We start from the raw sequence: 23,908 nt of genomic DNA on the forward strand, positions 1-23,908 counted from the left end.
TTACTGTTATTTACAAACTTCTCAGACTTGTGTAGGAACACTAACCATTGTCTTATGCAAAACACAACTGGAGTAAATTGACCTATAGCTACTTTTCTCATTCATTAATAATTAAAATTTCCTATCAGAGACTAAGCTTCATGAAACTATCACAAGCATGTGTATAGACCAGTTAGCATACTATCTGGCCTTGTGGCAGGAATCAAATCAATATCTACAGAATCTCTTGTGCAAAGCTTAAGCAATAAAAGTGCTCACATGAATTTGGGTCTGCTTCCCTTTAAAGTTGGATTCCAGAGGAAATAAATTTTATAAAGACTATAGGAAATGTATTAATATGGTAAAACTATTACTTCAAAACCCAATTTTAAAGGAGCTGTTGAGCATTGCTGATTATTTGGGGTCCTGAAACACATCTCACATAAGTGCTCCAAACAAAACATGGTTTGTAATGTTTTTAAAAATGTGAAAAGCTGGATTTTGCAGACTGCTTGGTGCACTTCTGGTTGTTTCTCTTAAAAAAGTAGAAAAAAATCTACAATTTTGTAGTCCTTTGGTTACATTTTCTGGGATAAAAAAGTATATGCATAAATGTTTTTTCATGGTCCTCTTGAAGATATCCTTTAAAACAACATCAAATGGCTTAATTCATGTCTCTTGATTATCAGGATTCTTTGATATCACTGTCAGCCTTGATTAACTGGTTGAAAATTTCAGAGCAGAATAAGTAACTTTCATGAATATTTCCCCAATCCCTGAGAATCATAATCACCATAGGTATATTTTGTCCTTTCATCATACATCTCTGGAAAGTAGCCGTGTTCGTTCATTGTTAATAGGGCAAGGAGCAGTGTCATAGAGGGTTAATCCGTGTAAAGTGGCTTCTACCCGTAAAGAAATTTTCTGGAACAGAAAAGAACATTACATACAGAAGTTTGCTCCTTAAAGACAGATCACATGTTCAATATTTTCTGAGGAATATCTTTTGGGATTAGGAATGTAAATCAATTCTAATGAGTAACAAGAGAGAGACAGCTGTTGTACTGCTGTAGTTCCAACAGAATTGCGAAAAATAAGCTTCTTTCCTCAGAAGTTCCTTGGTGTTCTTCGGTTTCTATGAGGAATTGGTAAAACTAAATGTTGAGGATGGCCTATGTAAATGTAGGCAGAGTTGATAAAAGTTCTCTGAATTTCTTCAAATTCAGTTGTTTTACAACCCTATTTCCAAGACTGGACCTTGCTAAGAAAACACTATTTCTCGAAACACAGAAACAATTCACCTGAGAAGTTCCTCTTCCAGCATCACTGCTTAAGAAGTTAATTTTCGAAAAGGCAAGAGTTGCTATAGAAAGCTTTCTTATTCCACCTGAAGGAGGTTTGACTGCATAAATCTAATTCTACATTTTCTTACCTGAAAATCACGAATATAAGTCAGGAAAAAACCGAAGAAGGAAAGTGACATAGACCATTCTGCTGCAGTAGTGATCATGTGAAGCACATAACCCTGAAGTGACAACAAAAAAAGAATAATTCTATGAAATTTCATTCAAATGACCTATAATTTTTCTCAAAAAACCTGTAATATTTATAAACCAATCTGTGTTCTGAATATCAACCCCTGGTTTATTTAACATATCTCTAGAATTAAGGCAGACATTAGAAAAAGTCCTAAATGATCTATCATAGTTTCATCCACAGCAAATAAAATTTTCATTTGAGTAACTAAGACAGGAGAACTTTACTCTACAACCAAGAAGTTACTACCTTTCCCAAAGCCACGAGTCATTAAATGCCACTAAAAAAAGTTTAAGTAAAAGATACTCATGATAAACTTACTGCTATTTTTTGAGCGTTAAATAATATATGGATTCTAATTAGGAGAACCTAGTAAATTATTTCATTTAGTCATTCTCACAAACATGTCCTATCTAGGCCTGATTCTTTAAAAATAATTTAAAATAAAATGCCACCTGAGTGGTTTGTGAAAACAGATGAACTCATTTTATTACCTACTCAAGTATATGTCCCACCTCGCTTTTTCTCAGTATCAGAGATGCTATGTCCATTCAGATATCCACTATATTGGAACCCAAATGCAGAGTCCATAATAATGAACTTCCAGATAACAAAAAGTAGGAAAAGAAATTTTTTTCAATTCAGAAAACAAGTATTCTACTAATAAAAGATTTCAGTCAGGTATATTGCATACTATATCCACCTTTAGAGGAGTCAATTTCTGAGAAAACTCTCTGCCATCACAATTCTCTTCAGATCTTGAAAATGTTCACAGACCACAAAGTGACAGGAGAATGTGGATGGTTCTACATAAACTCTATCATTTATAGAAAATAATCCTAATACATCACTGATTTTTCTACTGAAAAACTTAAATTGTTAGTAGTGAAATGAAAAATACATCAAAATCAACCAAAACAGTCATCTTTACTATAAAACTAAGTTTTATAGACTCTCAGTTCTTACTTTGTCCTCAGGATTCCAATGGAGTTTCTGTACTATATCAGCGCCAAAACTGCCACTGTACAAAAGTGATGAACAAGTCAGCACTGTAAAAAAAGTAAGTCAAGGAAGAATCTCAGGGAAGACCTGTAAGTTTAATTTAAAACAAAACAAAATCTCTTTAAAGATCTAAAAGGATTACACATACATTTGTTTCCAAGGTCCAAACCCATTTTCTTGAAGACTTCATGTTACATGGCAGTAGGAAAATTTAGAATGTGCCCAGAAGATTACTATGATGCATAGTCAATCCCTCTTTGCTCAATAATTCATTAGTTCTATCATAAGCTTTTGCTACATAATTGTTCTCAAGGAGGGCACTAACTAATCCTTCCTATCTCTGAAGTAAGTATGATTAGGCTAGACATTATCTTTGTTTCTAGCTCACCCACTAGGTCCCATGTAAAAATTTGAATTTCATGTTTCAAATTCTCTAATTTAGGGTTTACTAAACGCAAGAGCATCACCCACAAAAGGCCTACTTACGATATGCCAACAATGTTCACTTAAGTTTTGTTATTCAATTCCAAGTGTAGTCACATTTTACAGCAAAGGATACTGCTAAATGCACTTACTCCACACCAGATAACCAACAGTAGTCTGATCCAGAAGACTTGTTTGCCGTGAATTTTGGGCTGCATTTGGTAGGAAAGGATAGTCTGAACAAACATGTATAATGAGCCGATGCCAAAGGTGAGCACAGCTCCACATACATGTACAGCAAAAAAGGTGGTTTTCTGAGAAGTAAAAGGAAGAAATAAGTAAATAAAAGAAACCCCAAACGCATCAACAACACAATATTTAAAAGCACAAGCCCAGCGATTTCAATAGGACATTCACTGAGTGGAAAAACTCTGCAGATTCTACAAATTATTTCCTGACGTAATTTTTCCTCTGTACTCAGCATAAACCTGAGAATTACAGTAATCCAAATTACTTCATATGCTACTACTGAAAACATGATAGTAATTATTCATTTACACATTAAATAATAAACTTTAGAAATAAGTAAATTCCATAGTATAGTAAATGGTGATATGGGTTACAGAAAGAGTAGAACAAGTTAAAGAGGACTAGGATGCTTGGGAATGCAGGGGGTAGGGAGTCTCAACTTAAACCTAATTAAAATCCAAATGCAATATAAAGGCTCAAGAAATTAAAACATCCCCCCTTGTCTCTAGTTTGATTGGTTTTGATAAATTATACAATGAGGGATTACCATAAATTGTAGTTATCTTCTCCTTTACCTTACTGTTTTTACTTTTTAATTAATTTTTTTTCCTTTGCCTTACTCTTACCAGTATCCGTTTACATTTTACTCTATATGTCCCTGTTTAAAAGTGATGACAGTATTTCTCCAAAAATTCTACTATCAAAGGTCTTTGGTTGAACTGTATTTTTCTAAACTGATGCTGTCTGTATGTCATTTGCTTGAGAAGGTACTATGCAGCACTTGGTAAAGAGGATATGACAAAGGTAACAGGAGAAGAGAGGTTAGGTTAGGGGTTGGTTCCCTCCTTCTACAATCAATTGTGCTAATTCACGTAGAGTCCATTTTTTTAGTTGAAGATGTAAGAAGTTTCTAGTATAAAGAAATAAAAGGTAACAATTTATTTGCCAATGGCATTGGTTTCCTTTTGGAGAGAAAGTGCTACTTCGATAAGGTTTGGGGTGTTTTAACTGGCAGTAAGTTTGAACATTGGGAAGGGAAAAAAAGTAACTGTTACCACCACGCTGGGTAACAAAGAAAAAAAAACATTCAGCACCCATAAAACATAATACAAAATGGTAATATCTTCTTGCTTCATGTGAATTTACCTATATATATATAGATATATGGATAAAGGCTGCAAAAATGAAACTATTTTAGGGCTAAGAGCAAGAATATGGGTGAATTTTTCTCCTTAAAAATATTCTCGCATATATTTGTCGACTGAAGAGAAAAAAAAACACAACCTAAAAGTTGAGAATTATATTTTATTTGGCAGACTTTCTGAAGACTTCAAGCCCAAGAGGCAGCCTCAGATGGTTCTAAGGGACGGTTTCAAGACAAAAGGGAGGAGCCAGGACATATAGGATTTTTGCAACAAAGATTACTGTTAATTAAAGAAAACCAGGTATCTCAAATTAATTTTGTCCTTTTCTGTTTGGGAAGATGCAAGAGTCGGCGCTCACTGAAATCATTCCATTGATAAGCACCTTAGCTGTCTAGGGCCAGTATCCAGCCCCATCCTGAGTCCCCTCAGGGTGCACCGTTGGTGGGTGGCTGCAGGCCGCCCATCTGTCTCCATCCTGAGTTTCCTCAGGGCTCACTGCCCAGGTGGCTGTAGTGGCTTGATGGCTGCAATACCCTTTGTTTACTGAAATGGCAGGCAACGTTTTTCATTCACATATTGATGAAGCTAAATACAGATATAGCCTGACCAATGCCCACATGTGATCAGTACACAGTTCCATCAACAAAATCCTGTAGTTAAAAAGAAAAATAAAGAATGGAGAGCATTTACTATTGTATTTTTATAATCAAGAGAGGTATATAAAACTGGTTTTAACTGGCCAGCACTTCTGCTTAATTCACTCAATTTTGTCATTTTAGAGACTAGGAAAACAGCAAAAGATCTTGAAACGGGCAAGAGATTATCCTTTCAATGGAATACTAGAGCCTCTGGGAATGGTTCTACAGAAATGTGAATTTTACTTGTCTTTGACTAGGCTATTTTGCAGAGAGAACTTGTGCAATGATGGACATTATGTGTATAGACAAAAGTTAACTTATTGAAAATGCATAATAACACAAATAATCCATATAAAGAGAAATGCACATTGTGTCCTATTGAATGCAATTGACTATCACTCTGTGAATAATGACCAGTTTTGCTAGCTTTGCATCTATCTGTAAATTCATTTGAGCATTCCTTATCTGACTATAAATGTGTGGTACTTTGATTTCTCTTTTGAACTGGTTTGTATTACCCACTATTCCTCTCATTAATAAATTAAATACAATCTTTGACATGTACAAAAGTCACAATTTTATCTTCTTTAAAAATATATCATTTAACAAAGACAAAAATGTATTCTTTGACAAAGACAAGAGAAATTACAGAGATATGTGTGGTCAGGGGCAAATGTTTGCTATAGAACTTAAAAACTATGTATTGAGTGGTCTGTAATCTTCACCTAAAAGCAGTTAACGAAATTTAAGAACTAATCTTTATTCCTTCCAAAGTCTCCATGAGGATAAATTTTCTAGGAAGGGAGAATGCCATGTGACAACAGAGGCATAAATTATAGAGTTATGCTGCCACAAGCCAAGAAATGCCAAGAATTACTAGAAGCTGGGAGAAAGACATGGAATAGATTCTCCCTCTGAGCCCCCAAAAGGGAACCAACCCTACCAACACCTTGATATCAGATTTCTGGCCTCCTGAACTCTGAGAGAATAGATTTCTGTTATTTTTAAGCCACCCAAATTGTAGTATTTTGTTATGACAGCTCTAGAAAATTAACATAGATTTCTACCTAGTTATCCCTTTCAAGTTTCCTTGAGGATAAATATCCTAGTGCCAACTAAAGAATGTCACTCGCCATCTGGCCCTACAAGGATTGAGTCATTAGCCACTGTAGTCATTGACCTTCAACATACTCCGAAAGGAGTTCAGGGCAGAGATCAGGAATGAGGCACTCTGCTCTGTGGAAACTGGCAGAACAGGCCTTCAGACAGTTAGATGTTTTCAGGAGACAATTTTATGAACCCAATTTCTTGCATCTTCCCATACTTAGAAAAGCACTAAAATCATTAACTAAGATATCTGTGCCTTGTGACTAGCAGCGACCTTCTACTGAGATGTGTGTTTGACAGCACGTACCCTTTCTCCAATAACACATATATGCTGACCTCCCCCCTTAACCTCTTTGGAGCAGTCTCTCAGAGCTATATCTCAGAGGCTGCCTCCGGGCTATCGTCCTCAGTAAGTCCCCAGATAAAACTGCAACTCACATCCCTCACGTTGTACGTTTTTATTTCAGTAGACATTAGGAAGGGAAATATTCCTAGGCACTGAGGACACATATTTGTTTTGCTGCATGTTTTTTTTTTTTCTTTTGGCTGTGCGGCTTGCGGGATCTTAGTTCCCCAAACAGGGATCGAACCCGGGTCCTCAGCAGAGAAAGTGTGGACTCCTAACCACAGGATCACCAGGGAAGTTCCCTGCTGCGTGTTTTTATACACACTTGTTTTCAAAGAAATTAAATATGTATTTTTTTAAGTCAGAGTTTTTGTGCTAAGTACTATGTTAGGTGCTGGATATACAATGGTAAACAAAACCACTGAGCTATAATTAATGGAAATATATCAACTAAAAATTTTTTAAATAAATCTAAAAAACATAGATAAAAAATTAGACTATAGGGCTTCCCTGGTGGCGCAGTGGTTGAGAGTCCGCCTGCTGATGCAGGAGACACGGGTTCGTGCCCCGGTCCGGGAAGATCCCACATGCCGTGGAGCGGCTGGGCCCGTGAGCCATGGCCGCTGAGCCTGCGCGTCCGGAGCCTGTGCTCCGCGATGGGAGAGACCACAACAGTGAGAGGCCCGCATACCGCAAAAAAAAAAAAAAAAAAAAAAAAATTAGACTATAAGAAGTGCTGCACAGAATTAGTTTCCAGAGGCTTAGAGAACACAAAGAAAGAAAACCTGAAATATACAGGAGGAAATCTATTGACAAAAAAAAAACTTCCCTGAGGAAATATAGTCTGCCTACATCTATTTAGGCTTGGGGCTGTGGAATGTGCAACAGAAGAAACAATGTATGAAACAGAGTAAACCGGTCTTACTTAAGGAACACAGAAAGACCTGTGTTATGTACAATATTAGGAGGGGGAATGATGTAGAATGAGGCCAGACAGGTAGATAGTAGCCAGATCACAAAAGACCTTTGAGTTAATTAAGCAGTTTGGCACTTTAACAAATTATTTTTTGCTCTCTTGATGCTCTCTCTTTTCATGTGACCTTGAACCTGTGAGCTTTAAGCAGCGGTACAAGGAAACAGAATGAGGTGTACATATATTTCCAAAAGATTACTTTGGCTGAGGCATCAAATTAAAGGGATGTAACAGTGAATGCAGAGGAACTATTAGGGAGGCTAGAGCAGTAATCCAGAGGAGAGGTGATGAAATCTAAACTGGTTGAGAAGGAGATGGTAGAGACAATAGAAATGAAAATGGAGAGAAGCAGATGCTTTCAAGAAATATTTAAGAGATAAAACCAACAAGTCCCTACTTTAAAACAAAGTGCTTGCCTCTCTTCCAAGTTAAGCTCTCTAACTGTAAACCATTTATAGACCTGGTTTGTGTACAATTTTTCTATATATGAATCAACTAGAGTTTGTCTCTGCAAGAGGGAAGCGGGGACAGGAGAAAGAGACAATGCACTCACCACTTTAAATAAGCAGTGAAAGTTTACATTAGAAAGGAAGGAAGGAGAACTGTTTGATATGTAGGTAATGCTACAGGGTCTGCTTATAAATAGGGTCCAGCAATGAATCCATCAGTAAAAGACGTAGAGCATATTCACTCAACAGGTCCGAAGCTGCATGAAAATAGATGTTTTCAAGAGGAAAAAGTAATTTGATTCAAAATTACAAGGTCAATGGGACCCTTGTGATGAATGTGAATTAGAATGAAAGCTGAAAACAAAACAAAGAATGTATATAAATATAAACTGCTTTAGTAGCTGAATATCTAAAGGGAGAAAGGCAGTTTGCATGGGTGCTATTAGGAACTGCCACTGGGATTTACTGGGCTGTGTAAAAAAGTATCAGTTACTAACAGAAGGAGTATGTTATATGTGGAGGTCACTTTGGAATCCATTTTTACCATACAGTCATGAGAGATATTGTTAAACTGATCAAGGGATAACTGGAGCAAAGAATCACTATCCATATACTAAAAACCTCCAAATGCATTTTTTAAACACTGAGCTATACAAACTGATTAGGGAAGGCAGGACCCTATTTGTGGTAGGCAGCTAGCTAGTTGTCCACAAAAGTTTTTGTGTCCCTTCCATAGTATAGAGTTGCCCTGGGAACTGATGCCCAGCAAGATTACATTTCCCAGCCCCTCTTACATCTAGCAAAAAGGAATGTCAGTGGAATGATGCGAGTCACTGCCAGGTCCAAGTTTCTAAGAAGTAGGAGTGAATTTTGCATGTTCTCTTTGACTGTTTCAGGCAGCTAGATGCAGAAGACCACAGAGTCTTAGGGAATTGCAGGGCCCAAAGATGGACAGTGTCTAGGCCTTAAATCACTGTGGGAGGAAGGCCATCTATCAACCAAAAATACCTGCCCTGGATGTATGTATGTAAGAAATAAACTTCAACTGTGCTGTATGTGTATGGCTGATTCATTTTGTTGTGCGGTGGCGGCTAACACAACATTATAAAGCAACCATACTCCAATAAAAATTAAACAAACTTCAACTGTGTTAAGACACTGAAATTTTGGACTTTGTTATAGCAGCAAGCATTACCCTAATATCCACTTTGATTATACTTATACAGTTTACTAGTATTAACCATTACTAAAAAACTGAAAAATAGGAGCGTTCAATCAGAAGCATTATAGGAATGGAGAACTTTGAATAAAAAAGAGAGATGGAATATGCCTTTATACATGTATTTGTATGATGAGGGTGTGTTTGTATGTCTAAATAGTTACTAGATATCTAAACAGGTTATCAAATGTATAAATTGAAACTCTAAAGACTGCAGGGATTAATAAAAAAAAGCACCATATGCTTAGGATGCAGCTGGTATTACCAAAGACTCCTCTGAAAGAATGTCAGCAGAAAGGAACGTGGAGACTTTACAAATATTTGCTGAAGGCTGACTGCCACCTTAACATAAAGAATTCCCTGAGAAAAAAACTGGAAAAGCTATACCTCCTCCCTTAACTTCCTCATATAAGTGGCTGGGCACTTAGGGATGCAGGCAATAAAGAGGAACATCTAAACAAGAATATAAAATAGGTAAATGAGTGTAACTTGTTAGGCATAATAAAAAAAGAGTTTAAGTCTGTAATTGTATCACTTATAATTTATGTCAATTCTCTCTGGTCTTGGAGTAATCTCCAACTAAGTAGTAATAAAGAATCTAGTAAGTAAAGAGTCCCGAGGATCTTTAAAAAGTTATAATAATTTGTATTTGTTCAGAAGATTACTGAGAATGAATTTTTCTAATTTCTAAGAGGGTCAACTAATTTAAAGGCAGTGGATTCCATTTTGTTAAGGCAAAATACAATAACTACATGTAACTGAATCTTTCAGGTTTTCTTTCTTAGCATGTATTTTTATGTACTTCAGGAAAATACCTGTGCTGAGCTAAAACACAAACCTGGAAGTTTGCCACAATAGAAAGTCCTAAACAACTCAGTAATCCAAGTACAAGGCCAGCCTTGTTTAATTTGATGATACGACTCTCTTCAGGATTCAGAGCATGAACTTGCTTATAACGAACATAAATGGTCGCAATGCCTGGGAAGAGATAATCGGAAAAACAACAAAGTAATAAATAACTAAGGAATAAAGTTGCCAATAAAGAGCTCACAAAGGTCACTGCTATCCAGGAACATAGCGTTTCCTTTTAAAGCTAATCTGATAGAAGAAAAAACAATAAAAAACAAACCAAAAAAAGGCTGTAGATTTTAAAGAACTTTTAAGGTTGCATTGTGAAACTACTGCTACCTCTGTGTGACTGAGCAAATCGTTTGCCTCCCGTAGCCCTCATATTAAAAATATTTAGGAAAGGGCTTCCCTGGCGGCACAGTGGTTAAGAATCTGCCTGCCAATGCAGAGGACACAGGTTGGAGCCCTAGTCCGGGAAGATCCCACATGCCACGGAGCAACTAAGCCTGTGTGCCACAACTACCAAGCCTGTGCTCTAGAGCTCACGAGCCACAACTACTGAGCCCGCATGCCACAACTACTGAAGCTCATGCACCTAGAGCCCATGCTCCGCAGCAAGAAGCCGCGCACCACAACGAAGAGTAGCTTCCGCTCGCCGCAACTAGAGAAAGCCCACGTGCAGCAACGAAGACCCAACGCAGCCAAAAACAAACAAATAAATAAATTTATTTTTAAAAAATTAAGCAAAAATTTAAGAGATAAGTTTGATGTTTTCTGAAAATCTCTAGTAATAAATTTTACATAAAACACAAAATATTCTATATGATTAGCATTAATGTCTAAAGTAATTAGTTCTAGAATACGTATAAAATGAACATAGGCAAAAAACACCCAAGGATTATTTGCCTCTCTCTCATTTCATTTTATTTCAAATTACTACAACTTGGCTCAATCAGATATAGCAGTCAGTTACGAAAAAAAAAACCCACTTGACTGTCCTTATTGGTTAAGAATCATTTTTTTAACTTCAATGTTTGACCTGACCAAATAATAAACATCATATGGAAAAATGCAAATATTTAAAACAATCACCATTGATGGAAGAAGTATTATTTTAGTAAACCATTAATAAAAAAATTGGTTCAGGGACTTCCCTGGTGGCGCAGTGGTTAAGAATGCGCCTGCCAATGCAGGGGACACGGGTTCGATCCCTGGTCCGGGAAGATCTCACATGCCGTGGAGCAACTAAGCCTGTGCGCCACAACTATGGAGCCTGCGTGCCACAGCCACTGAAGCCCATGTGCCTCGAGCCCAGGCTCCGCAACAAGAGAAGCCACAGCAGTGAGAAGCCCGCGCACAACAAAGAGTAGCCCCCACTAGCCGCAACTAGAGAAAGCCCGCGTGCAGCAACGAAGACCTAACGCAGCCAAAAATAAATTAATTAATTAATTTCAAAAAAATAATGAACAGGAATGTAAAATACCATAGTAGAACTCCATTTCTTTGGCATGAGAATATCACTCGAAAATCAAAACATGGTTCCACAGCTATTCTCAAACTTCTGAAGTGTTTATCTTAAAGGAATTTTGTTGGGGTCAGCTGTGGTCAGTGTGTTTACAGCTCTTTGTCCTTTACTGGTTGCTTAAGAAATCCACTTAGGGCCTCAAGGAATATTTGGTTATACTTTACAACTTCTATAAGCAAGTATATTTGGTTATACTTTACAACTTCTATTTCTATAGTAGTCAAATAGCCTTATAGGTATTTTTAAAAGACTTATTCCCATAATTTAGCATTTCTAGAAATTGTTTTTACTTTAAAAGAAACATACCTGTGATCAATGATTTAGTGATAACATTCCTTCAATTGTAACTAGAAAGTAAAATAAATAACCCAACAGTGTTGAAAGAAGAAAAGGGCAATTCAGCTATTAATTTTGATTGTTAAAACCACTCTCACTACTTACATAAAACTGCGGCAATATTTAACATTGCCCCAAACAAGCATTTTTCTGGAGCTACTGTACCAGTGTCACTGAAAGAAAAAAAAAAAAAGGTATGAGGATTTCTCATATTAGATTTAGTATACACATGTATTTCTTCTAAAGGATAAGAAACAAAAGGGGTTATTTCAAATCCTTTATCTTTTTATAAATCTATGAGCTCAACGCTTACATAATTTTATAATAAGAACGTGATAATTTGAGCTCGCAATACTTGCCTCGTTCACTTTTTTCTTATATCACTTAAGGTTATTTCTTTTTCACATAATAGAAATCACTATGAATTGATAAAAAAGCTATCCTTATTATGTTAAGGCTGCGTTATTAACTTACATCAGTCAGGCTGCGTGTTTACCTGTCTCACTTGAATATTCCCTAAACACCAAAGGACCTTTCATGATTCTTTTGGCGTCTGTTATTCTCTGCCTATAATTCAATTAACACCTAATCGTTTCCTGATTAATTTAAAAAAATATTTATCAAGCACCTACCAGCATTGTCAGACAGCATTTTAGGGAAAGGAACACAGTGGTAAGTACAAGAGACCAAGCCCTTACCTTTCTAGAGATTCCATTCAAGACAGCCTTGCTGACTCACACAGCTTTCAGTCCAGACTTCTATTAAAATCACAGATCACACTGTGCTGCAATGTGTCTGTTACATGCCTGTCTTTCAGCACAGGGTGAAATGCATAGATCTTGATTAATAGCCCACCATTTACTACTAACTGGGGAACCTTGAGAACATTCTTTTATATACCTAAGATGGTTCCCTATCTGCGAAATGGGGCTATCAACTCCCTCCCTCATCAGATCAACATGAGGAAACAAAACTGGGGTCGTGCATGTGAAGTGTCTAGCACAGCAGCAGACACACAAGAGACACGCAGTAAATGTTAGTTCCTTCCCCTTCTCTCAAACTACTGAAAAGATTAAAAAGACAAAGTCTTTAGCCTCAAATTGAAGTACTATAGGAAAGAGGTAAGAAGGATCTCAACTCAGACAATGTAATGGGAATAAAAAAGAAATGGGAAGTCATATCCGCTAAGGAATCAATAAGATTTGGCGAACATTTGGATTAGGTTTAGGAAAAGTAAAGCATCAAATATGAATTCTAAGGATTGCTCCTTCCCACTCTAAAATGTTTCTTCAGACACAAAAGATTTTGTTACTCTTTGATCATTTTCAGGGAGTGGGGGATTATGTTTCATTGTTGTTGTTCCTTCTACCTTTCAAGTTTTCAAGAATAATGCATATGTATTATTCTCATAATTAGAAAAAAATCCATAATTTTAACAGTCATATTCCAAATGACGCTCCTGTTTTGGATTACCCCACAAGTAAATAACAGCATGCACTTCCAAGATGGCTGGCTAAGTACGCTCTGGATCGGAATGACAAACTGGCCTATAAGTGAAAACACCCATTAGCATCGCACTTCAACCCAGTAGTCATCAAACTATTTTGATCACACACCGTCAAAAAAAAATTGTCTGATCATCATTATATGTTATTTATCATATTATTATACATATATTAAATATAAGTTTAAATAGGTTTTTTTTTTGGCCGCACCGAGTGGCTTGTGGGATTTTAGTTCCCTGACCAGGGATTGAGCTCAGGGCCTCAGCAGTGAGAGTGTGGAGTCCTAACCACTAGACTGTCAGGGAATTCCCAAATATAAGTTTAAATATTTTGAAATAAAAAATACATAGAAGTTCTAAAAAATTCTTCTTATACCCCAGTGACTAGTCTCATGCACCCTACTTGAGCATTCACTACTTGAACTAAGAGAACACCTGAAGCACACTTGCAGTGGAATTGTCTTTGAATTGTGAATTGTCTTTGAAGTGAAATTTATATTTGGTTATGTCCTTTGGGGACTTTAATAATTAAGCCTCTTAGGTAGGGTCTATGAACTGAAAGGAATTCTGCAGAGTATCTAGTCTAACTCAACCATTTTTCAGATGAAAAAAATGAGCCTAGGAGAAGTAAAAATAAGTACCATTGAGTTTAAATATATTAGAATGTTGGAGAAAGTTCCCCGTGCAGCAATACTAAGTTCATTTGCAAAAAATTTAAAAGGTAGAAGGACAGAAACAGAAAAGGAAGTGCCTGGGGTTATAGCTATCAGAGAATCACATGCAGTACCATTAGAGAACTGAAAGTGAAAAAGAACTCAAACAGACAAGTTCTCTAAGGGGAAATAAAAATGCTGAAGGACGCTCAGGAATATCTATGCTCTCCTGGAGTTACTAAAGAATGAACTGGCTCCTTAAGCTGCATGTCCCTCTAGCAGAGTGGTAAACAGAGGTGACTACTTATCAAAATTATTACTAGAACTGGAAACTTAAATTCTAAAATATCTTTGGATTTTGTAAATCTTCCTAAAGTGGACTCAATTTGTCGGTGTCCTTTGTGCTACACCATACCATTGTGGTAACAACAAATGTAATGGCAATGCCCTGACCTCTTCTTGACATTTAAAAAAGATAAATTTAGCCTTTTGGTTTATCATCCTTTAAAAGTTCACTATTTTCTGTGTTGGAAAGGTTATTTTTCAGAAAGTAAACAAATAAATAAATGAAATAACTACAACAAGCAACAAAAAAAACCAAACTCTGGAAGGAAATCAACCAAACCATTAATCACCTCTGGAAGGGCAGGAACTAGAGGGAGGCTGGAAGAGTCTTTCACTTTTTATTTATAATCACTCTAGTACTGTTTAAAATTTGTTATAATAAGCACATATTGCCTTTATAATTGGGGGGAAAAAAAAGAGGGTTATGGACATAGCACATGTAATTGAGTACCCATACTTACATCATGAGTAGTTTTGAAATTTCAAAACTATTATCAATAAATTTAGATACTTAATGTGTCAGAAAGATCTAGGCAACATGTCATAAAGAGTAAGAGCACAGTCTCTAGAATCAAATGGCCCAGTCAAACTGAATCTTGGTTCCATTAATTACTGAGTCATGTGCCGTTGGACAAACAACTTAATCTCCCTGGACCTTATTTCCTCCTCTACCAAATGGGGGTAATAGTTCCTGCCTCAAAGGGTGGCTGTAAGGATTCAATTATTTAAGACCTGAAGAATGCTTAGAACATTACCTTGTACACAGTTAAGTGGATCAATTAATGTTTGTCATTACCATTATTTTTTAATATTATTATCATTGCTCTAGCATTTTTTAATGGTAAGGGGAGAATAATTCCAATTCTATCTTCTGAGACCTCAAGTAGTTATTTGGAAGACAAGGCACTGAGGTGTCACAATTCACTAAATGAATCTTAGCCCCCTGTCTCCACATTTCTCTATCACATAGAAAGAGCCAAATACAACTTCCTTTTTATGCTCCTTTCACTGTTGTAATATCAAACATAAAAGTTGAATTTTAAAATGTTAAATTTAAATGTTGGGTTCAATGTTAAAATATGAATAAGACATACCATTCTCCATTAAAAGAATACATTTCACTGACCTGATATAAGGCAAAACAGGGTCAACATGGTGAAGTGTTATAGCAGTGATATATGAAAATATGAAAGCAGCAGCCGTCCAAATTACAAGGGCTGAAGGAAGGAAACTGAGGCCTTGCTGAAACCACCACATCTCAAACACGTCTCCTGAAGCAGAGAAAAACAAATTAGAAAAGATTATTCACAAGTATTTCATCTATTCTACTTTAGCCATCCCATCCCACAACCTTGTACTTATCATCCTCAGCTGTTTCACTTCTCATTGGCCCCCACACCATCTACTGACACCTGCTCTCCTTCAGTTTCTCAGTTAATGAAACCAAGATTCACCCATTTGCCATATCTAGACACTATCTTTCTCCTCCATCTTTCCACACATAACCAAGTACCAAGGGCTCTTTATTCCACCTCCTAAATTTCCTCAAATCTACCCCTTCCCCCCATCTTCACTGCCACTACCCTACTTAAACCACCATCATTTCTTGACCAGATAATTATTATAACCACCTAGACTTGACTTAAAAATCAGAATGAGCCTTCTAATTCTAAAATACCAACCTGACCACTTTATTCTCCTCCAAAGAACCTTTTAGTGCCTCCCCTATGCCCTTATAAATTGTCCTTCCTCCTTAACATGTCTATAAGCTCTTTTTATTGTCCAATCTCTACTTAACCTTTCTGTATTCCTCTCCGGCCAGTTCTCTGTCTGCTCCTAGTTCCTTGCCCTAGCTATCATCATCTTCATCATCATTACAAAAGCAAACACAGTGTTTACTGTGTCAGCAAGGCTACTAAACACCTTAAATACATGATCTCGTTTACTCCTCACAACAGAATTATAGAGGTTAAGAGAATTGCCCAAGGTCATAGGGCTGCAGTAGAGACAGGACTCAAACTCAGGCAGTTCCAGTCTAACACCAATCACCATGCTATACTGCCGCAGCAAACTTCTTTCAGATCGTCAAGTGTGTCATGCCCTCTTGCGCACCTTTGAAACTTGGTGCACGTTGTTTTGCCTGGATGACTAGACTACTATGGTGTCACCCTCCTGCCCCACTACCACCAGTTAACTGCTATACATTTTCAAGCCTCAGCTCTTCTAGCTTCAGCTGAGTGTACCTGCTTTGTTCCCAACAGCAGGCTCACTTTCCCAACCAGGTCATTCATCACACTTAACTGTTACTTGCTTGTTTGGTTTTATCTTCCTCAATAAACTTGAAAGGGCCTACATATGCCCATATCACTCATCATCATTTTTTCCCTTAAATTCCAGACTGACGATGTTAGTAAGTAATAAGAGGTCAATAATATGAATTAGAAAATATTAATGTATTTCATACATTTAATTTAAAAAAATAAATACAGAAATATTTTCAAATTATAATTACTCCTACGCATGTGAAAATAATTTCGTATTTGGAGGAGTATTTTTTCAGTGTTCTGGACTGAAATTTAGTACTTCACAAGGACTCTGTAAAAACTTACAATTCTAATCTCCACACTCCTCCAATGTGCTCAGCTTCCTCATCTCAGACTGACCTTCCAGATAATAAAACCTCAGCCATTTTTGACTTGTACTTGTCATTTACTCTGATCATCTGACTTGCTGCTAAAATATGTACATCTAAATCTTGCCAAATAAGTTTCTTTTCCTTTATCCCTAAAGTCACCATTATACACTTGATTTGAGTAATTTCCTGTCTGAATTGTCATAATCTCCTCTGGTTTTTTTTTCCTGTCAGCCCTTAACATTCCATCAATTTTACTCTTCTGTTTAGCTAATCATGACAGTTCCTTGCCAAGTTCCTATAGGACTTTCCCCAACATAAGTTTCTGGGACAATAATTCTCAATTTCAATAAATTTTGATTAACTTCTAAAATCTTTCATGTTTCTCCTTTCATCTCTTTAAATGTTATTTTGTTTCTGATAAATTTGATTCTAAAATCTTTAGGAGTCTATTTCCGTATTTGTTGGTTCTGCCAGCCTTGTACATGTTTTTCTGTTTTTGACTATGAACTCCTGTTTGGATGATCTTAACAGGGAATATTCTAAGAGGCTTAGATTAAGGGTGAATCATTCCAGGGAGGGTCTGTATTTACTTTTGCCAGGCACTCTGGCACATTACGAACCTGGGGCGACTTTTAATTTCTTGGCTTCCAGGTTTTTTAGACCATATAGATAAGTAAATTTGAACCCTGAATCTGAGTGATGACAGGCCCTGTAGTTTCAAGTTCTTATGTGGTATCTTTATTCCCCCACCTGGAGCTGTGGTGAAAATGAACAAATTTCTTTGTGATCCCCCTTTGCCAGGAAGGAGGTATTTTTCCTAGCCCACCTTTCATTGAGTGTATAGATTTTTGAGGGTCCTGGCTGATTTGGGGGGAGGTGGTTCTCCAAGGCCATGAGTTGTACAATTTCAAGTAGAAATATTTACATTTTACTTTTTATGAAAAAGTCATCCCCTGACACACAGGCATCATCTACACAAACTATATCATGTGAATGGTGTCTCTGGAAGTTGTACACCTGGGAGGTCAAAGGGGTATGAATTCTATCTCTCTACCTTGGGTGGTGAGCAGGGGGAACCTATCATTTACCTTTGATTGTACTTTATTTCAAAGGCCCCAAAAGAGACACACTACTGGTTTATTACTCTGGTGTCAGCTCTCTTCGACTTCTTAGTCCTGAGAATTTCTGTTTCTTTCCTACGTGAACTGCTATGCATTTACAAGGCTAATATATTCAGCATTTCGGTGTTTTGGCAAAAGGGATTTTCAAAACATTTTGTCCACCCCATTGCTAGAAGTATGACCTCTTTTTTTTTCAAAAAAAAAAAAAACCCAAACACTACAACTCCCAGAATTCTGTGGGTCGCATTAGTCTCAGGTATGTTGGGAAGTTATGGTCCCACCCAGGTTCCAGAGTAGTAGATAATGTCAGAGAAGAGAGTGGGAGTGGTGGAGATAGATGTCAGAGGATTTCACTGGAGGGGCAAGTAGGCAATGGTTCATTTCAAAGTTGGGGGAAAGCACTGTCTTCCTCTAGGGAGAATGGGAGAGCCTATTTTATTTTACTTTTTTTGGCCACCCCACACAGCTCACGGGGATCTCAGTTCCCTGACCAGGGATTGAACCTGGCCACGGCAGTGAAAGCCGGGTATTCTAACCATGAGGCAACCAGGGAATTCCCACATGACCTCTTCCTTTAATTGTTTTTTCATGTCCAAATCCTTCCTATTCTTCAAAATCGAGCTGAAATACCATCTTCCACACACAACCTTCCCTAATCCCTTTGCATCTGGAAATAAACACCCCTTCCTCTGAGAACACTTGATTTGCACATCTGTTACAGCTCATTATGTTCCATAGTATAAAAGTCTGGGAGGGTGTCTGAAGTGGATAAAATCCTTGATGAGGGATTTCAGTTCTCTGCCCAAGCAGAGAAGAGGGCCTTGCTCATAAAAATTACTCAATAACCCAAACCAAATCCTCGTAAACCCCAAAAAGGTTCATTATTTTTCCATTTCAGTTAACAGTACAGGCGATCCCTGACTTACGACAGTTCAACTTAGAATTTTTCCACTTTATGATGGTGCAAAAGCAATAAACATTCAATCAAAACCTTACTTTGAATTTTGACCTTTTCCCAGGCTAGTGATATGCAGTACAATATTCTTGTGACAGCGAGATGCAGCTCCCAGGCAGACACAAAACTCACAAGGGTAAACAACTGATACACTTACCACCATTCTGTACCCAGACAACCATTCTGTTTTTCACTTTCAGTACAGAATTCAATAAATTACATGAGATATTCAACACCTTATTATAAAATGGGCTTTGTATTAGATGATTTTGCCCAATTGTAGACTAATGTGTTTTGAGCATGTTTAAGGTGGGCTAGGCTAAGCTACCATGTTCCCATAGGTTATATGTATTAAATGCATTTTCAACTTACGATGTTTTCAGCGTACAATGGGTTTATTGAGACATAACCCCATTGTAAGTGGAGGAAGATCTGTTCGTACTACTGTTTTTCCAGGCTATCCAGATTCTAAGGCCTCAGAGTAACCTTAGGTTCTCTCATCCAAAGCCCTCACATGTTGTCACTAAATGACAACATTTCTACCTTCAGTCATTGGCAACCATTCTTCTTCCTAGTTGCCAGTGTAAACACTCAAATCAGATTCTCAATTCTCTTGGCCTAATTTTTTCTTCCCCTCCATCCATTCTATGTGCACTGCCAAATTAACAGTCCTAAAACATTTTTCTGCTCAAAAACGTTTTTTTATTTTATTTCATTTATTTATTTATTTATTTATTTTTTGCGGTACGCTGGCCTCTCACTGTTGTGGCCTCTCCCGTTGCGGAGCACAGGCTCCGGACGCGCAGGCTCAGCAGCCGTGGCTCACGGGCCCAGCCGCTCCGCAGCATGTGGGATCTTCCCGGACCGGGGCACGAACCCGTGTCCCCTGCATCGGCAGGCGGACTCTCAACCACTGCGCCACCAGGGAAGCCCCAAAAAACGTTTTTTTTAAAAATAGAATTGTGCAAACTTGGGCAAACTTCATTAATTTCTCTGAACCAGTTTCTCCTTTGAAAAATGGCAATAACATTATTGGTAAAAGCTGCACTGTCTAATATAGTCACCACTAGCCACATGTGGCTATTTAAATTAAAATTTCAATTGATTAAAATAAAATAAAATTTAAAATTTCGGTTCCTCAGTTGTACTAGACACATTTCAAGTGCTCAAAAGCCACAGGTGTCTAGTGGCTACCATGTAGGAGGGTGAAAATATGGAACACTTCCATCATCATGGAAAAGTTCTATTGGACTGAGCTGGATAATTATTGCAGGAATTACACTGACATAGCACAAGAACCTAAACACATTGCTGATACCGGCAGCTTTTAGTAAATGGTCTAAAATAATACCCGCTTCACCAAACGTAAGGTAGATAGCTGGTGGGAAGCAGCCGCATGGCACAGGGAGATCAGCTCGGTGCTTTGTGACTGCCTGGAGGGGTGGGATAGGGAGGGTGGGAGGGAGACGCAAGAGGGAGGGGATATGGGAACATATGCATATGTATAACTGATTAAATTTGTTATAAAGCAAAAAGTAAAAAAAATAAAATAAAATAATACCCGCTTCAGAGAGGTTTATTCAAGAACTAAATAAGATAATATATGTAAAGATGCTCTCATAAGTGGTCAATAAATGTTTGTTCCTCTTTTAGAATGTAAAAGACAAATTACCTGTTTTACAAGTTCTCAAAATACCAGTCTTCAAATCTGCCCAAACCTTCACCTTTTGTAAATCCTGAAATACATATACAAAGAAAATAGAGGTTGTTTCAACCCACAGGCTTTAACAACATGTAAAATTTCAAGTCAATGCACCAATATTGTTCATGGATAGAACACTATGCTATATCATTATTAACGTTTTTTTCTGTTTCTTTAAAGAGTTGATACTTGTGTATTTTATAATGATGTACCATCTGGAGTTAAATAATATTTTAAATCTGGGATATCAATTTTCTCATCCTTTCTCACATTAGACATCTTTTGCTGATCTCAAAAAGGATAAAATAAAATGAAAAACACTGAGTTCCTTCCCACAGAAGGAAAGACAATAATGAGAAAAGAATGATAGCTTATTATTAAGCCAAATAAAGCACTGACTAGTCCCTGTGATGCAATGGAAAGAACACAGCTGTAAGATCAGGTTTATCTAAGTGCAAATCCTAGCTTTATCACATCCCAGCTGTATGATTTCTGGCAAGTTACTTAGCTTCTCTGAGTTTCAGTATTCTGATTTGTAAGGTAGCTGTTCCTTAGAGTAGTACAGAGTAAGCATACAATATAACAATGAAAGGTGATTTATCGATTCTGTCCAACCACAATTAGCCACAGGGATGGGGAATGACAACACTTCATTCTTTGTATATATGAATCATCTTGGATTCCTATCTCCTTAGGCTTTGAGGGTTCTAGTTATCTAAACTGACAATTCAGAGGAAAAGCAGGGCTTGAAATAGTTTACCAGTCTGCTAAGGACTACTGAGAAATTTAAGTGCACCGACTAGGTGAGGAAGACTACTATTGCCTATGTATTATCACACTGGAAAGCTGGAAGCATGGCTGGCTAAGTGCCAGCAAGCAAAATTAGAATTTTAATGGTTAACAATTTAAGAAACTTTTCAAGAGACTTGAAAATATGCAGGAATAACCTTCATATAGTAGTGAAAGTGTTTAACAAAATGTTCTTGTATCTCTCACCTACCTCTGCTTTCCTTGAAGATCCGTGAATCAGAACTGCAGTTACAATTTTTGAATTTCACAAATATTTAAATGCCACCGGTAAAAAGATGAATTCCTTACGCTGTCTCCTCTAAGTGGTGACTGCTTAGGAACAATAAAAAAGTGAATTCTGGATATTCCAAGTGAAGAAATAAAGCCCTAGGTACACAGAATCATGCCCAATGCAAAGCATAATAGTAAATGGTTATTTTTCTAAACTCTAATTTGGCCTTCTAACAAATGTAATATTTTCGTAACGGTTAAAAATTAAATAGTCTAGAAAATTAAGTAACTGTTTTACAAGTTGGATCAAATGTACAGGGAGAGAAGTCGGGGAGAATCTGATGATGCACGGCAAATTAGAGCTGCATTTGGGTACTGATTTACAAATATAAATTGGGAGAACTGGGAAAATGTGGTGTTTTGTAAATGTATCCTAATGTAAGCACGGTTGTGAGGATACAAAGGACCAGCCATTTACCTTTCTGTATTGGGCCCCCCGCGACAAAACTCCGCGTAGACTTGAGCTTCGCGTAAACACAAGGTCACCACATACCTCAATTTCAAACCTTCCTCCCCCTTCCCCCGCCCCCTGCAAAAAGGAATCTGAGCCCAGGGGTAACAAAGGGAATGCATACTCAACCACAGTGTTTCGTGGGACTGGGGCTAAGGTTCTCGGTAACCACTTAAAACAAATAAAACCAAAGAATTATTTAGACCCACCGCTGCCTTCTTCCGGAAGCGCGAAGCACTTGGACGAAGAGCTGGATTAACGCGTTGTTTGGTGCCGGGAAAAGATGCGGGAGGCGGAGCTCGGTCGGGCTTGGGGCAAACGGGGCGCGGAGAGGAGGGGAGCGTGGGGGAGAGAGAGCAAGAACCCGGACGTAAAGGTGAGTAGCAGAGACCTGAGCCCAGCCTGCACCCGCTCCCGGCCAGCCCCCCCCCCCCTCCCCAAGGCCCCCTCGCAGCCCGCCCGCGGCTCCGGCTAGCACCTGGTCCCTCTCCCGCGCGTCGCTCAGCGTAGTCTTTGGAGGCAGGGCGAGCTGGCACGTGACTCGCACGCCCACCACGGGGGTGGGGGGCTCCCGGCAGCGTCCGCGTCCCTACCCGCCCGATCCCATTCTCTGATACACACCCCTTAGTGGGAACTGGGGCCGGTCCTCATCCCCTTTTTGGCCTACCTTGCTTGGATGACCCTGCCCGTATGGACTGCCGACTCCGGAGGCTGCCGGCAGGAGAGAGATGGTGCAGGGCCCCGAGGCGCGCGCACCCGAGCAGCTAAGCCGGCCCCGGGGCGCGCTCACCACGCGGAGGTGCGCGCTCGCGCCGCCGCCTGTTCCGACCCTATATCCCTTTACGGCAATCGCGAAAGTGTCGTGAACGTGCTGCCGCGGATCAGAGTCACCCAGTCGGCTGGAGGCGGAGGTCTGTTTCCAGGGGTGTGCTTTTGGGGGCCGGGGTAAGGCTGCGGGGCTCGGTCTTGGGAAAACGGCCAGGGTGTGAAGGATATGTCCGGGGGCACGACTCTCAAGAGGGCTGGAGAGATGGCTGCAAGCTCTGGGGTGGGGCATTGGAATATAGCTGTGTATGGATGGACTCGAGCGAGGCAAACGCAGTCCTGCCTCGCGCGCGCTTGTGGGGAGGGCGAGGGGCGACTGCTCCTGTGGCCCCGGATGGAGAGATTGATGTGGGGCATTGCCAGCGGTAGAGTCCGGGGGCTGCTGTGCTGGGAGTCGGGGTGGGGAAAACCTCGGCGGCCCGGACTGGGCGGGCCGAGGGCGCTGCCCGCGCGGAACCGACCTTGGCTCTCAGGTCCACACCCTCCTGCTCAGGTGCTGCCAGGTCCACAAACGAATTACATCCTGTGCCGGATTTGCCTTCCATTTGCAATACGGTGCTGGTGATTCGTGGCTAGGGCCGCACTTCTTGGTCAGCAACTTTTCTAGAAATTTCAGGATATATTGACAAGCTCTGAGGTTGCCAGCTAGGGTTTATTTCAGCAGTATTCTTGGAAGGAGAAAGGACAGGAGGGTTTGGTAGTCTTTGCCGGTGTTCCAAGAATACTGGATGAATGGGATCTTTACGTTTAACTTGTTTTTTCTTCATTTCCGTGCTTGGCGTTTTTATGTCATTTTTGACGTTTTGCATCATTGGTATTAATATATAATTTTGCTTGAAGTCTCAGTTCATTGATGAATCC

General features: G+C 38.8%; 1 protein-coding gene across 1 annotated transcript; it reads right to left on the reverse strand.

Annotated features, from left to right (window-relative positions):
* Positions 1–795: 795 nt before the first annotated feature.
* DRAM2 (DNA damage regulated autophagy modulator 2) lies at positions 796–15,535 on the reverse strand (the record flags this gene model as incomplete). Its single annotated transcript, XM_079697500.1, has 7 exons — positions 796–903; positions 1,412–1,504; positions 2,482–2,564; positions 3,077–3,254; positions 9,905–10,044; positions 11,882–11,949; positions 15,405–15,535. 7 exons carry the CDS (start codon positions 15,533–15,535, stop codon positions 796–798), a joined length of 801 nt encoding a protein of 266 aa, XP_079553626.1.
* Between the last annotated feature and the right edge of the window lie 8,373 nt (positions 15,536–23,908).

The sequence above is a fragment of the Hyperoodon ampullatus genome (assembly GCF_949752795.1).
Source record: "Hyperoodon ampullatus genome assembly, chromosome: 2".
Taxonomy (NCBI): Eukaryota; Metazoa; Chordata; class Mammalia; order Artiodactyla; family Ziphiidae; genus Hyperoodon; species Hyperoodon ampullatus.